Source organism: Medicago truncatula, chromosome 2 (assembly GCF_003473485.1).
Source record: "Medicago truncatula cultivar Jemalong A17 chromosome 2, MtrunA17r5.0-ANR, whole genome shotgun sequence".
Lineage (NCBI taxonomy): Eukaryota > Viridiplantae > Streptophyta > Magnoliopsida > Fabales > Fabaceae > Medicago > Medicago truncatula.
In genome coordinates, this window is record NC_053043.1 from 16517141 (window position 1) to 16529810 (window position 12670).

The 12670-nt window shown below is 34.5% G+C and overlaps 1 protein-coding gene across 2 annotated transcripts; it reads right to left on the reverse strand.

The window, feature by feature from the left end:
- Positions 1-3068: 3068 nt before the first annotated feature.
- Positions 3069-12670, reverse strand: LOC11441578 (subtilisin-like protease SBT2.6). Of its 2 annotated transcripts, none has more exons than XM_024776401.2 (11): positions 12550-12670; positions 10832-11050; positions 10164-10308; positions 9649-10043; positions 9221-9316; positions 9060-9132; positions 8489-8774; positions 6999-7324; positions 6576-6843; positions 5770-6051; positions 3069-3796 (listed from the first exon to the last, which is right to left on the reverse strand). In XM_024776401.2, the coding sequence occupies exons 2-11, from the start codon at positions 11008-11010 to the stop codon at positions 3390-3392; spliced, it is 2457 nt and encodes an 818-aa protein (XP_024632169.1). In that variant the 5' UTR covers positions 11011-11050; positions 12550-12670; the 3' UTR covers positions 3069-3389. The 2 variants fall into 2 exon arrangements, with proteins under 2 accessions (XP_024632169.1, XP_003595054.2); XM_003595006.4 differs by having other exon boundaries at positions 12283-12641.

Below are 12670 nucleotides of genomic sequence, written 5' to 3' on the forward strand. Positions count from 1 at the left end.
CATACATATGAAAGAAAAATAATTGACCACATCTACTATTTATTTAATATATTTATTTATTTATTATTTTATTAATTATTATTTTATTTTTTAATACAGGAAATGATAACCATCAAATTCCCTTAATTACCCTCCTAAAACTTGATTAGAACGCTAATTGGGTTTAATGAACTAATTACAAGATGATGATTAATTGCTTATTTAAATTTAAATAAATGAATAAATAATGTTATCAATTAACAAATAGCAAACAATTCCAATATACGGCATGCTTATCATCAATTAATTAATGCAGTGACGTGAACGGGTATCTGCGTGGAACTCGAGCAACACGAGCACCAGCGTTATGAACAGTATGATAATACTTTTTATTATGGGCTTAATCACTTTTTTTAAAAGGATTTATGGGATTAATTTTGTGTGTAGACATGCGATCATATGAAATTGCTAAGCTAACAGAATTGCTCTTCCGCAACTCCAATTTAACATTCTGCCTCCAACCGTATTTAACTATCGTTTAATATTTAACTTCAGTTTGTTGTGCCAGCGGCGCTTAACTGTTGTTTGATATCCAAATGTAGTTAACTTCGTCGCGCTCTATTATGCAGACAATAGCATTTCTAATGTAACTCAAACACAATTCCAAAAGCAGTACAACCAATTCGCCAATAATACTCGATCATAAACAGCAACATTATGTAATTATTTGTAATCCAATAAACAGTACATCATCAATTCTTCCTTCTGGGTGAACTAAAGATTTGTCAACAAGTTGCAGATTAACAACAATAGGTTTGACTTGACCGATTTCCAATTGCTTGAAAATTGACTTAGACACTAGCGACTAGCCCATAGATCACAAAGAGCTTTACCACAACATACTCCACCTATAGAACAAGAAATAGTGAAGCTGTCACGATCCTTCATCTTTGTAGGAATTTTGTGCCTCTTGGTAAAACATGTTTTCTCTTCATCTTCCATTGTCAACATTGAAGAGTTTTACTACAACTGCCCAAAAAACTTTGGTAATGAGCATAGCAACAACAAAGTCTCGTCTTCATCCTCCACATTCACTTCAATGTTCGCTGAGTCATCAAGAATCTTGTTAAATTCCGTCAATTGCTCCGTGATAGGATTAGACTCCACATCTTGAATGAATAGAGTTGTTGTTTCAACAGTTGCCTATGAGACAAAGATTTCATCATGTACAATGACTATAACTTGGCCGACATTGATGACGCAACAACTTTCGTCGCGGCATCTCTCAAAATCTTATCTTTGAGACATAAAAACATGGCACTATTTTCTTGTCTATCATCTCACGCTTCTCCTCTTGTGTCAAGGTAGACGACATCGCAGCTTCACCCTTTAATGCTTCCACACACATTTGTTGTGTCAAAACCTCTTGCATCTTAACCTTCCACAACCCAAAATCATTACTTCCGGTGAACTTCTCGATGTCCCACTTTGAACTCATGATACACATTTTACCAATTTACTCATTTGCCCTACGATGGGCGCCAATTGTTGTGAATTCGAACAAATAATCACACCGATAAACTTAGATGTGTGGAGCAAAGAAAGTAGTAATCAATGAATAAAGTAGTCTCAAGCAGCAACAACAACAAACAAACATATATATAAGTGTGAAACAACACTACAAGCAGCATATTCAAAGCTTCCTTTAGTGTTTTCTCTTCTAGATAACATTTATGTTGTGAGCTTTTAAGCTAATTTCTTGTAACCTCTTTCTATCTCTCTTATCAAAGTGGAAAGGAGAGCTGCTCTCTCCTCTAGAGTAGGTCATTTTTGGACCAAACTGGGTAAACAATATTGGTGTGTTGTTTTCCTCCTTTCTCTCTTATCTTTATTGCTTTGGATATGCTTATAGTGTTGCTTCACACATACATCTAGGTCTGTTTGTTGTTGTTGCTGCTGCTTGAGACTACTTTACTCATTGATTACTACTATTTTTGCTCCACACATCTAAGTTTATTGATGTGATTATTTGTTTGAATTCACAACATGTTTCATTAAGAGGCTCAAATTCACAATACCTACATGTATGATCTTCTTCATCAAAGGGGATGTATAGTTATTTCCATGTGCAATTTGTTTGGTCATTCTTATGAACCGGTTCATCACTCATTACTACATTGCACTTTTTCTAAAGGTTGTGGAGTTGGTTTGAGTCTATTACTCACCTTCCAATTTCTACTGACTTTTTATCTTCTGTTTTATCTTTGTTATACATTTTAGACAGGCCGGAGTTATCAACTCAGATTTATTTTATCTATTATCATGGACATTGTTTGGGTAATTTGGCTATGTTAGAACTGATTGACGTTTCATAACAACCTTATTTCTTGTAAAAGTGCTCTGCATTTGATTATGATTATCCATGTACATTTGAATACCCTAGTCTAATACTAATTAAGTATAATCGTGTACAATAGTCTAATTTCAAGTCCTTTTATGTAGCAGACCAAATTTGTCATAGTTAAAAGTTAAAACCATAAACCTTGAGCCTTAAATTTATGTTCTTCGGTCAAGATTTATGTTGTGGGATAACATGAAATGCAATGGAAGGAAATATGAATGATGGAGACTGTGTCCCTAATTTTCAACTAAGAATGTGAGGTTTCTTATGAAAAATAAATTGCTTTTTGTTAGATAAAAATTTAAATTCAAAGAGGCACGCCTTATGTGAAGTTAGACAAAATAACAACCACCTGTCTCCCGAGAAGTCACTTGGTTGATAGTTTCTCTCTTCAACCCCGAGAAACTCGGTTTGAGACCCGGCAACCAGAGATAAAATCACAACCTCAACGAGAGGGTTTGATGGAATTCTAACAATATGGTGTGTATGAATTCAAAGTCTAGTTACATATACTGCAAATAGAACGTCCAATCATCTGTGTCAAACCCATTGACAGTAGTAATAAATATCAATTCTTTTGATTCCCCCCCTTCAATTTAGCAAATTTATCAACAAAAAATAAATAAAAATAAGGAAAGAAGCAAGAAGAATGAAGTGAACCTTATGAGAAGAATCAACACACCATTAGTAAGATACTAAGATGTCTCTCTACAAATGGATACCATATATTCTTAATTATTTTCGTGTAGTACAAGTTACAACCTGCTGTAATCAAGTAAATGTGGGAGAAGGGAGACAGAAGATACATGAAAAACTTCTGTAAGAAGAAGAAATTTAACATATCACTAGATGATCTTAGCAAAATTTAAAATGTGGAATAAACAAGGATTCCCTCCTTACACCTATATATACCTTTACATATAATTAACATCACATATTAATGAATAAATCTAGCAAAACATACCTTATTCCCACAAGTTACAAAGAATATTACAATGGCCAAACTAGGCTATCTTGAGTATCCATTGGCCTGAACAGGAATCCTCACTTTATGTCCTCTGCTTCCCTTCATTAAAACCTCTCCAAAACTGTATGTTCCCGTCACTGAGCGAACAGTAAGTGTCACGGTAAACCTACGTGATGCACCAGCTCTGATGGTCATTGCTGGTGGGGTGATTTCAATGGCAACTGCTGGTTGCATTCTAGCTGTCAACACGTATGTCTCTTCCTTGGCAACATTTGTGACTTTTCGGGTTATAGTTTGAGTTCTCACAAGATGTGAAACTGTAATTGATGGAGTGTTTAAATTATATGGGTGGCCCATGGTTCTGTTACATGGTGAGTTTGTGTACTTCTTTATCTCATGAACATCAATGCCAGGTGTTGTGCACAAGAACCCTAAGTAGTCCTTGTATCCTGCAAAATGATAAGCAAAACTAATGAAGTTTAAATTTAAAAATATTTTGATCTGTTTTTTCCACAAAATTATTTCCCGAACGCAGCCTTTTAGTAAATTATGCATAAAATATGCAAGGTCCGGGGTTCGAACCCCGGCCACCACCAAAAAATAAAAAAAATATGCAGTCACAGCACAAAAACGAAAACAGAACATATGCAACTTTGAAACGTTATAATCTAGTGTGGATAATCAAGAAAAATGTGGATGACTAACGAGACAGAAGAAAGAAAAAACAAAACACATAAGAACTCAATTAAAGTTAATTAATGTGGTTCACCTTAGAATCAAGGGTTATGTCCAGAACCATAAGAGGAAACAGATTACATTGTGATCTTGCAAATTATAGATATATAGTTTAATGAACACTCACATATTTTGTCTAAGTTTCTAAAGAACAGACCTTCAGACATTCCTCTTGTAAGTTTCCTCTCATGTTTTCTTGTATTTTGAATTAAAACTAAAGAACTCGTTATATAAGAGTCCCAAATACACGAAAAAAGTGCTAACATAGAGATGTCACTATTAGAAATTTAGAATAACTACCAATAACCAACGGTCTTTAGATTTTTTCTTCTATCTTATCAAACACATGTATTTATCATCTCAGTGTTCAACGAAACAATTGAAACTTTATAGTTAAGAAAATTTCAAGTGGGCCAGAGAGAGATATAAGACGATGCAGACACACACAAATGCAGAGAGAGTTCAAGACAAATTCAATTCAGTTTTTTTTCCTCTTGGATTGAAGCCTCTCGTGAGACTTGATGCTCACCCAGAACTACCATTCCACCATTCATATGTTATTTCCAACATTCAACATTGTGCAAGTCCAAGCAGTGCATGAATTTGTTATGTGTGATCCTATCAGTTAGGCTCACATAAATTTTCTAAACTTATGTATCTTGTGATTTGTGAATTGTAGATGGAGTTCAGTGAAGAATTCCTTTTCTCAAAAGTGATTACTCACTCACATTTTCTTGTTTTTTGAACTTGGAATAAAGACCTTATATTGCATAACCAAATATATGGAAGAGAGCTAATAGGGAGGAGCAACAGTTAGAATAACTGACACCATCATATGGTCTTCAGATATTTGCTTCTATCTTATTAGATGCATTTATCCATCATATCAGTGTTGAAATATAAGACACAACACAGTAGACTATGCCTCAGCTAGTACTTACCACCATTAGACGAAGAAAAATTAGATGGAAGTTATGACGAAGTGGACTATGCAGACAGAGAGATATAAGAGGATATAGACCAATTGTGCCTACTCTTCAATAGCAGAGTAAATGCTGTGATTTCTATTAATTACTCATTAGGGTTACATATTACAATCTTAAGTTTAAATACTCCGTTGGTTGTGCTTTCAACTCCACTCAGTCTGCTTGAGGGACTAGCCACTTGTGAGTAAATATGAGTCATACACAACACCTAAATTTGTTTTTGGTACTCATAACATTAATATTTACGTTTCAAGACCTGTATATTTTTCATTGGAAATGGTCCTTGAAATATATACCATTTTTTTATTTTGGTCACGTTTTGTTTGATATTACTTGGACCAAAAACATACTTAAGCCTTAATCTATAGTTTACAAAGTAACCACTTTTAAATATTTTTCTTTCATATTATCTGTTGATTACATCTATCTTTTTATTCTGCTATTCAGATGTAGATTGATTTTATGAGTTGTCATGATAGTGAATGTTTAAGCCATATCAGTACTTAATTCCCTCCACCATCCCTTGGGTTTAAAACAAATTCATTTCTTCTAGTTAACACTATCTCTCACATACACTGTGTTATCTGCCTGCCTTGCCTTCTTGTGAAAATTAAGTAAAAGGTAATAAATCACACACTATTCCAAGTAACTATTGCTAAGACAAGCACAATAGTTATATTAGAGGGGAAAAGAAAATGAACCTGCATCAAAGATGAGCCCAGGGTCCAAGGCTGCTCTTGGATTCACGTGTCCATTCCCATAATCAAAAGGAGTGGCTTTGACGAGCTTCATAGCTTCTGTTTCGGAATATTGCTGAGATAGAATTGGGTTTCCTCCTCTGTCTAGAGTTGTTGTTGTTGTAAGCAAGGCTGATTTAATGGCAGCAGGGCTCCAACGTGGGTGTTTCTGCTTTATAAGAGCAGCAATTCCAGCAATGTGTGGTGCAGCCATGCTAGTTCCAGATACCATAGCAAATCCTTCTCCTGCTCGAGTAAAAAAAAATTTGCTTAAATAAATCAATTATAATATATTGGTATCTTCTTTTTCATGTTAATCTTCTACCCTTCCCTTCTCACATTAAACATGCAATAAATTTTCCAATAATACCAGGAACGGTGGTACTTTTTCCCATGTGTGTCTGCAATACCAGAAATTTAAGATTCTGATTCAAATTTATCAAGCATTAATAAAGTTTACAAGTTTTATCTGCTAGGAGAATATCCCATGTCAGGTTGGTTGCCGGTTTTATTATTGATGAATCCTCATATTATTCAAGTTATCAAAAGAAAAGAAATAATGTATAAAGTAGCACAATGATTTGAATCCTCGTCTTGTACTTAAGAGGATGTCAGAGTCATGTCATGAGAAAGAACTGTACAAACTTTCTTATGCATACTCAAAGTACTAGGTTGACTCTATTTTGTGAGGGAAGTACTTTTTCCTATGAACAGATTTGACATGTTCAAACTCAACAATTAAGAAACAACTTAATCAAACCATTACTTACCATCATAGTTTGGCTCATCAGTTCCATTTCGAGACCAAGCACCCCATATCAATGAACCCGGAGCTAATATATCCGGTTTGAGAAGATCCGCCTCTTGGAAGCTGAAGTCCCTTATATTTGGCCCTCTGGCAGAGAATAATGCCACTTGTGGTGCGGATTTATAGAGAATAGGCTTCAAACCATCCCCGATTTTACCTGTACCTTTGAAACTCTTCACTCTTCCAGTCCAGTCTCTTGTCGTGGAGATATTATAATAATCTATCAGTTCCTGAAAATTTAGGATTTGAAAGTTCCACATCATTTGTTAATAGCACATACTTTGCAATCATAAAAATGTACAAATGAAAACATAGAAAAAGAAGATTCAAACAGTAGCTAGGCTTTAAGTAAGCATATGGAAACAATCAAAAGCAGATCAAGTACCTTTGATTTTCTGACATCTGTGATTAGAACCCCAGGAAGGCCAACAGGGACTGGATCAAATTTCGTTCCAGGAGAAACATTTTCTACACAAAGAACAAATCCAACAGCTCCAAGGGCCTTTGCTGTTTCTGAGACTTTCTTCATCGATGCTGTACCAACAACAAAGTTGTAAGAATAGCCACAGAGAAGAATTTTTCCCTTTATCAAATTCTTGTTTAAAACTTCTGGTCTCTGGCAATCTGTTGGGCTGTACTTCATGACTGAAGAATCTAGGAGCACGTCATTTGCAGCAACCAATGTGAATGTTCCGTTTAAATGTGTAGAAGCTGCACAAAATCACTAACAACAAAAATTAGCATGCAAGGGAAGCTAGAAGACAACAAAATAATGGTTGATACATTAAATATGTCATGATGCAAAAGCATGAAATTTAAAGAACTCCGGAGCCACATTAATTCTATAATGAACTAACGAACTCGTTTTGTCACGAGCAGCATAGCATTCATAGCTGAACTCTAATTTGACAAAAAAGATAAACCTAATTGGTAAAGCACGGAAGCAGTGGATTTCTTATTAACTTTTTATGACTATATTAGTTGGGTATTTTCGATAGAAACTCAAACTTTTTACCTTCATTCTTTATGTTAAGAACAGTGAAATTTAAATGTTTTAAGAGAATGATCTTGAACATGTTTTGCAGGGTTATTCTTAACTTTTTGAAAGACAACTCTTTATATCATATAAAATATTGTTGGCCCGCCAACTTTGCAGTTAATCCAGTTCATCATATTGTTAGACGATCATTAATTTAGAAAACACTAAAAGTAACTTCTGTATCTTAAAATTTTGTCTGCCATCTACATAAATCATCAGATTAAGCACACGTTGATCTTTAGCTACTAGTTTCACCAGTACAGTCTTTCTTCTCTCTTAGAAAGCACAAATTATCTATAGCTTAAAATAGACAATAGTTTCAGAACAATGCAATAGAGTATGCTTGATAGCACTGCAAACAACTATACAGAAGACCACTAAAAGCATCAATTGAGTAAATATACAACAAATTGGTACGTTTATAACTATTGCTGGTATGTGTTTTTTGCCAACTACTGCAAACAATAATGAAATAATATGAAATCAAGTTCTTTTTCCAAGTCTTAGTCCAAAATTGATGATAATCTACACTCAGAACTAATTGATGTAATCTGCAGAAGAAAAAATTGTGACCGTTTTCTCATACTTTCCATTTTAATTTTCTTCACGTGGCACAAACATTGAAAGAATCAAGTAAAGCATTAAAATTAAAATACATATCTCCAAGTACTTTCTTCGGTCATTACTTTCTTTTTACTTGAATCGAGATTTATTTCCATATTTTCATCAGCAACAAGTAAAATTCCACCAAAATCATCAAAACCATGTCTCCTAGAACAAGTCTATGGTTAAGAAAAATAAATCTTAAGAAATATAGTATGAAATTGGAAACTCACGTGACAACCCAAGTCCTGCTAAGATTTTCCCATTTCCAAGGGTCAGATGGTTTTTATATCTACGATCATCAATTGCAGCTGCTACAGATACTATCCACGGACTATATGAAACTAATGACTTAGGAAAAGGGCCACCGTTTCCTGCAGCTTGTGCAACAAACACACCAGCTTTCACAGCCCCAAGAAGTGTGGCATCAAAAGGATTCAAAAACGTGGTTTTGGTGGCTGCTGGCGGACCATTTGGTCCAACTGAAAGGCTGAGTATATCCACTCCATCATGTACAGCCTGTTGACTCACAAGTTTAAATAATTAGACATCTTGCAATATATCAATGACAGTTAAAAAATATGAGACTGTATAACTGATAGTTCAATTTTATGATCATGTTGAGTTGGAGCAGGTTTTTTTAAGCTATTCAGTGCATGACCTAGAGATCAGTGAAGGAGTAAAACATTAGAGTTTTTCATCCGGAGGCAATGAGCCAAAAATAGTACAAGACATCTTTGACATAAATATGAACTTGGGTAATAAAACATTTGAGATGAAACACCGACATATACACTTATATACCTGATCAAGTGCAGCAACTACATCTGCAACAAACCCTCCAAATAGTCTATAGAGGGCTTTGTACACAGCAATCCTGAAAAGTAGAGAGATACATCAAGTGTTAAAACTTTAGACAAAGATCCGAATCAAACAATTAACAGTTATAGGGAATTATTCCTCACCTGGCACGGGGAGCCATTCCGCTTGCTTTCCCAAATTCATGTCCATACAACCTCACAGGTATTCCATTTCTTCCAGCTGCAATAGAGGCTGTATGACTGCCAGATGAAGATGCAATAAGAACAGTGGAAAAATTAAAAGAACAGCTGTAACCAAATAAGAAGATATGGCTCCAACCGCAACTACCTATACTATCCAATTTGCTAACAGAATTGGAGAAGAATCTGTACATATCAAATTGATAATATTTAGCTCCTTCTTACCAGTTCTGAATTATGAGGATACATCTTAAATTTAAGCATCTAGGTTTTGAAATTTCAGAAATCTCATTAAACATAGACAATAATTGTTCTTTTATGTTGAGCATGGGACCCACTATAATGAGGGCATTTGAAGTGACGAGGTTAATAAAGTGGAAAAAGGAACTAACCTTCCATGGCCATCTCCATCCAGAGGAGAGGCAAAATCAATTGAAGGATTAAAATTTCCAGAAGCTATTGCAGCTTGAGCAAAATGTTGTGCTCCAATAATCTTTCCATTACAGAAACTTTTTTTGGTCTTAGGATCAACTTCACATTTTCCTCTGTATTTTGCAAGTGGTCCATATGGTTCGGTATTATGAGTCGTAAAACTCGGGTGGTGAGGATCTATCCCAGAGTCCACAAATCCAATAACAATGTCCTCTCCAGCCCTATCACAGCCTCCTCCCGTTGGCCAAACACTGGTTGGAAGCCCCAAAAATTGTGGAGTATGTGTTGTAAGTCTCCTCACTTTCCAGTCCCTCTCAACAGATTTCACGCCAGGAGCATGTCTAAGAGTTTCTACCTACTAATATAAGATTGTATAATGTAAGGAAATCAGAGTGCAGAAATGGATTTCAAAAACTCAGCTCATGATTTTCAACAACATAATAGTAAAGAAAGATGCCAAAGACATAAACATCACCTGTTCTGGGGAAAGATGAACTGCGAACCCATTTATAAGATGTCTATAGCTATAGAGTTTCGTATATGTCCCGCTTTCAAACAGCATACCCAGAAGCATATCATGTCTCTTCTCAAGGTGGCGAGCATAAGAAGTGACCAACTCGCTGGAAGAAAGTTCAATGAAACATGAATATTTCAACAACACAAATCAATATCCAGTGTTCCCAATTTAGCATACACTTAGCATTGCCTTTTATAAACAAAAACACTTGTATTTAACATTTTAATTTATCTGAGTAATAGTTAGCATCAATTCATATTAATGACCAATTAGACAACTATGCAGGGTGTCTAAATTCATTGTAATACGTAGGGTTATGAATAAAGGTCTCCGATTTTGAACTGGGCCGCGACATAATAGTGTTTTCTGTTACAGAAACCGTAATTGAGCTTAAATTGACCGCAATTCTCCGCAACATTAATGATTACAACACAGCCACGATCCTTACTGCGGCCACTGTTTAAAACCTTGGTTATATGATAATTCTTTATTTCTAGAGTGTCTAAAGTCACAACCAGTCAAAATGTAAACCCATTAACAAATTAAACCACATGATTCATGTCATTATCGTTACTAAATATCGAAAAAACTTCGAAAGTTGAGAAGAATATTTGCAAAGGTCATACCTTGAGGTATCAATCTTCTCATCAGATTCCACAGCAGTGGCTTCAAATCCATCAATACCGCCAGTGTAACTTATGATAGGCTCACCTTCAACAGTTACTATGTAAACCTCCGCCTCACCATATAACACAATGGACAATAGAATCATAAATACACAACCAAACTCCACCAATAACTTCATGTCTCACTAATGTAGCACCAACCTCAATAGTCTTTGAGATCTGTTTCATCATTTCAATAGCACACAGTTACACATTTTGGTACTTCACATAAAAATAGCATAATATTAATTTATTATTTAAAAAAACTGTAAATTAATTAAAAAAAACATAAAATGCTTGCTTTTTCCAAAATTGTTTCTGAGAGTTCTATAGAATCTTCTTTATCTCATTCTGGTATTAAGATACCACTATGATTTGAGTAACATCAAATAAAAACCAATTGGGCCTTGTTTGGATAAACAACTTATTGAATAAGCGCTTATAAACTATGTATTTAGCAGTGGATAAAATAAAATAAAATTTTTCCCGTTTAAGAAAATAAGCTTACTGAATAAGCTATTTTCATAAGTTATGTTGGAGAACTTATGAAAATAAGCTGAAAACAGCTTACGAGCAATGTCATAAGTTGTCACAAAACTTTTGTCAGTAAATAAGTCAAATAAGTCAATCCAAACAGACTCTTGGTGAAGATAAAGCTATCAATCAAACACTCACATTTAGACCTTACACGACAATGACACGTCAACACGGATAATAATTAAATAAAAATAGAAGCAATTGAATATAATCATGTGTGACAGTGTCAACATCAAACATGTCTTCAAGCTTCTTTGGATTGGCTTATCTACCTGCACAAACAAGCTTGTTTGGATTGGCTTGTTTGAGAGAACATATGAAAACAACTTATGACATGTCCATAAGCTGTCTTCACCTTTTTTACGCAAGTTCTCCAAGATAACTCATGAAAATACCTTGTAGATTATACAAAAAAAACAGTTTGACTTCAATTTATCCTGAGATATAAAAACAGCTTTTTCATAAGTGCTTATGCGATAAGCTGAAAAATAAGTTACTTATCAAACATACCAATAGCATTCACAATGAAAATTAAAAGAAACTATAGATGCAATCAGAGTTAGTGAAAATACGTTGAGAAAAAAGTAAAATCTAGTCAAAGATATTTTTATAAGAAATCAAACTTAGACTTAGTACTCCCATAGATTCAATCTTAACTGAAAAGCTGACAGTGTAGTATCTCTGTCGTGTCCGTGTCCGTGTCAGTGTCGTCGTGTCTGTGTATCATAGATTATTAACAATGATGAATATTATCATGATAAATCTGATGAATTAATAAGCAAAAAAAAATAAAAAAACAGATATGAATGAAGAAATGAAAGTTAGTTAGTTAGTTAGTTAGTTAATGAGCAAAATATAGTATATGATTAATTTACCAGTGAGGATTGGATCGGAGTTACATGTAGCAATGAAGAAATGGAGAAGTTTGAAGATAAAAGAAGAAAGAAGAGAATAAAGGAGATGAGAAGAAGTGGAAGTAAAGAATCGTGGGATAGAAGAAAAGGAGATGAAGATAGTTTTATTATTGTTATTTATGAAAAGAAAAAGGTAGCTACTATATGATCGTTAATGCTTAAGGTTGGTTTGATTCACATGTACGCCATTGAAATGAAATGAAATGAGATTGGGTATAGTTTACTCACTCATCGGAGATCTAACGGTTTAGCTTTACTGGGTTGATAATAATGGTGAGTATAGTAGAGTGAATGAATGAGTGAGTGAGTGAGAGAGGTTGTTGAGAGATGGTGGAGGGACTCTTTTATA

Bases quoted from the DNA above. Each gene is read 5' to 3' on its own strand.
- LOC11441578 (XM_024776401.2), bottom strand. From the start codon at position 11,010: ATGAAGTTATTGGTGGAGTTTGGTTGTGTATTTATGATTCTATTGTCC. The intron at 8,775-9,059 runs GTATATAAGTGT...GTGAGTCAACAG, and splicing joins TAGTTGCTGCACTTGATCAG to GCTGTACATGATGGAGTGGA. The intron at 6,052-6,575 runs GTAAGTAATGGT...TTACTCGAGCAG, and splicing joins TGATGAGCCAAACTATGATG to GAGAAGGATTTGCTATGGTA.